Source organism: Galeopterus variegatus, unplaced genomic scaffold, assembly GCF_000696425.1.
Source record: "Galeopterus variegatus unplaced genomic scaffold, G_variegatus-3.0.2 Scaffold757, whole genome shotgun sequence".
Lineage (NCBI taxonomy): Eukaryota > Metazoa > Chordata > Mammalia > Dermoptera > Cynocephalidae > Galeopterus > Galeopterus variegatus.
Window position 1 is genome coordinate 254,901 of NW_007726868.1, and position 1,413 is coordinate 256,313.

Below are 1,413 nucleotides of genomic sequence, written 5' to 3' on the forward strand. Positions count from 1 at the left end.
TCATTTCAAGGGCTTCTTGTTCTATAGGATCTAGAGCTTGAGATTTATTATCTTTGGGTGGTGTACTTTCTTGATTTTTCGTGTTTCTGGTGTCTTTTCTTTGATGTTTATTCATTGTGGCAGGGGGTTTCACAGTGCACAGGTTTGACACTGTTGCCTGACTAAGATGTTGCTGGGGTTGCCAATTTGGTATGGCAACCTCAGTGCCTACTCAGTTGGACGCTAGTGTCAGGCAAGTCCAAAATTGACTACCGGGAAGATGGCGGGGCGTTTGCGCTGCTCCCTCCGATGAGTCTCAGCTCCCACGTTGCGCTCCCGTGTTGCGCTCCCGCAGTAGCCTCCACAGCCAGAGCTGCCCTGGCCGCCTCTCGCTGCCCCTGGCGCTCCCAGCTCCTGGTCGCGCCGCAGCCTGCTCAGACTCTGTCCGGCTCATGGTTCCAGTGGCGCCCGGGGCTGGGGAGGTGACAGCCCCCTCCCCGGCAGATACCACAGTCGCCAGACCCCGAGTCCCGGCAGTGGGGCTGCGCGGCCTGGCCTGGTGCTGAGGGCAGCAGCTGTGAGGTCAGGTGCCGAGTGGCAGCCGCTCCCGGCAGCTTCTTCCCGGGTGGATTTTGTAAATTTCACAAAATGGCACACACTCCAAACCTCAGTGCACGTATTATGAGAGTCCCCTTCAAGGTCTCAGCAATCCTTCAGAGCAATCCACCTGGTTAGTAACAGCTGCCCCCGGTGCAAGCAAGGACACCAGAGATTCTGACTCACCATCAGGCTTTCTGAGTTCCTTTTCTTGCTGGTGGCCTCTGGGATCCTGCCAGCACGGGGCGCGGGCGGCTCACTCCCTTCCTGCCACCATGTTTCTCTCCCCTGCATAATTATGTGTTGAGTACCAGCTCAACTGAGACAGCGCTTGAAGCAGATTGGCCAGACAGCAGCTCCTCTTGTCACAAATGGAGTTGGACTACTCCTGTGTAGGCACTATCGAATTGGCCATGATGGTCTATAACAGCAAGGCTGGAAGAAGGCACCCGAGTTGAAGTAAAGGACTGAAGAAATGTCTTGCTTCCCTGAGGTCTTCTGAAAGGCACATTTGAAGATATGCACATGCTCCTACTGAATGTGCTCTATTTCTCTAAATTGTACATGTCAGTGGGTCTTCAACCTCAACAGTTCATTTCACCTGAGCTTCACCAGAGTCAGCATGAATTGTAAAGTCTCAGATTGCAGATCAGTTGACTGTTTTTCTTTCTGTGTAAGGGCTACACCACCAGAGCCATTTTATGCTCTTGGGTGACTTGCAATAGCCCCAGTTGCACCATTAACAAGGGTGCTTACGTCCTGCCATGTCCTTTCTTTCTTTTTTTTTTTTTTTTTTTTTTTTTTTTTTTTTTTTTTTTTTTTTTTTTTTTTTTAAAA

At 51.0% G+C, this 1,413-nt stretch overlaps 2 protein-coding genes across 3 annotated transcripts in view; one reads left to right on the forward strand and one right to left on the reverse strand.

Annotated features, from left to right (window-relative positions):
• LOC103590032 (syntenin-1) overlaps positions 1 to 433 on the reverse strand; it is a 10,069-nt gene extending 9,636 nt beyond the window's left edge. The window contains exon 1 of the mRNA XM_008572149.1: positions 312 to 433. Coding sequence (XP_008570371.1) covers positions 312 to 433 — 122 coding nt within the window. The remainder of the gene's footprint in view (positions 1 to 311) is intronic.
• Positions 1 to 1,413, forward strand: part of PTPN23 (protein tyrosine phosphatase, non-receptor type 23) — a 60,184-nt gene that overhangs the window by 44,534 nt on the left and 14,237 nt on the right. The gene's annotated exons all lie outside the window — the stretch shown is intronic.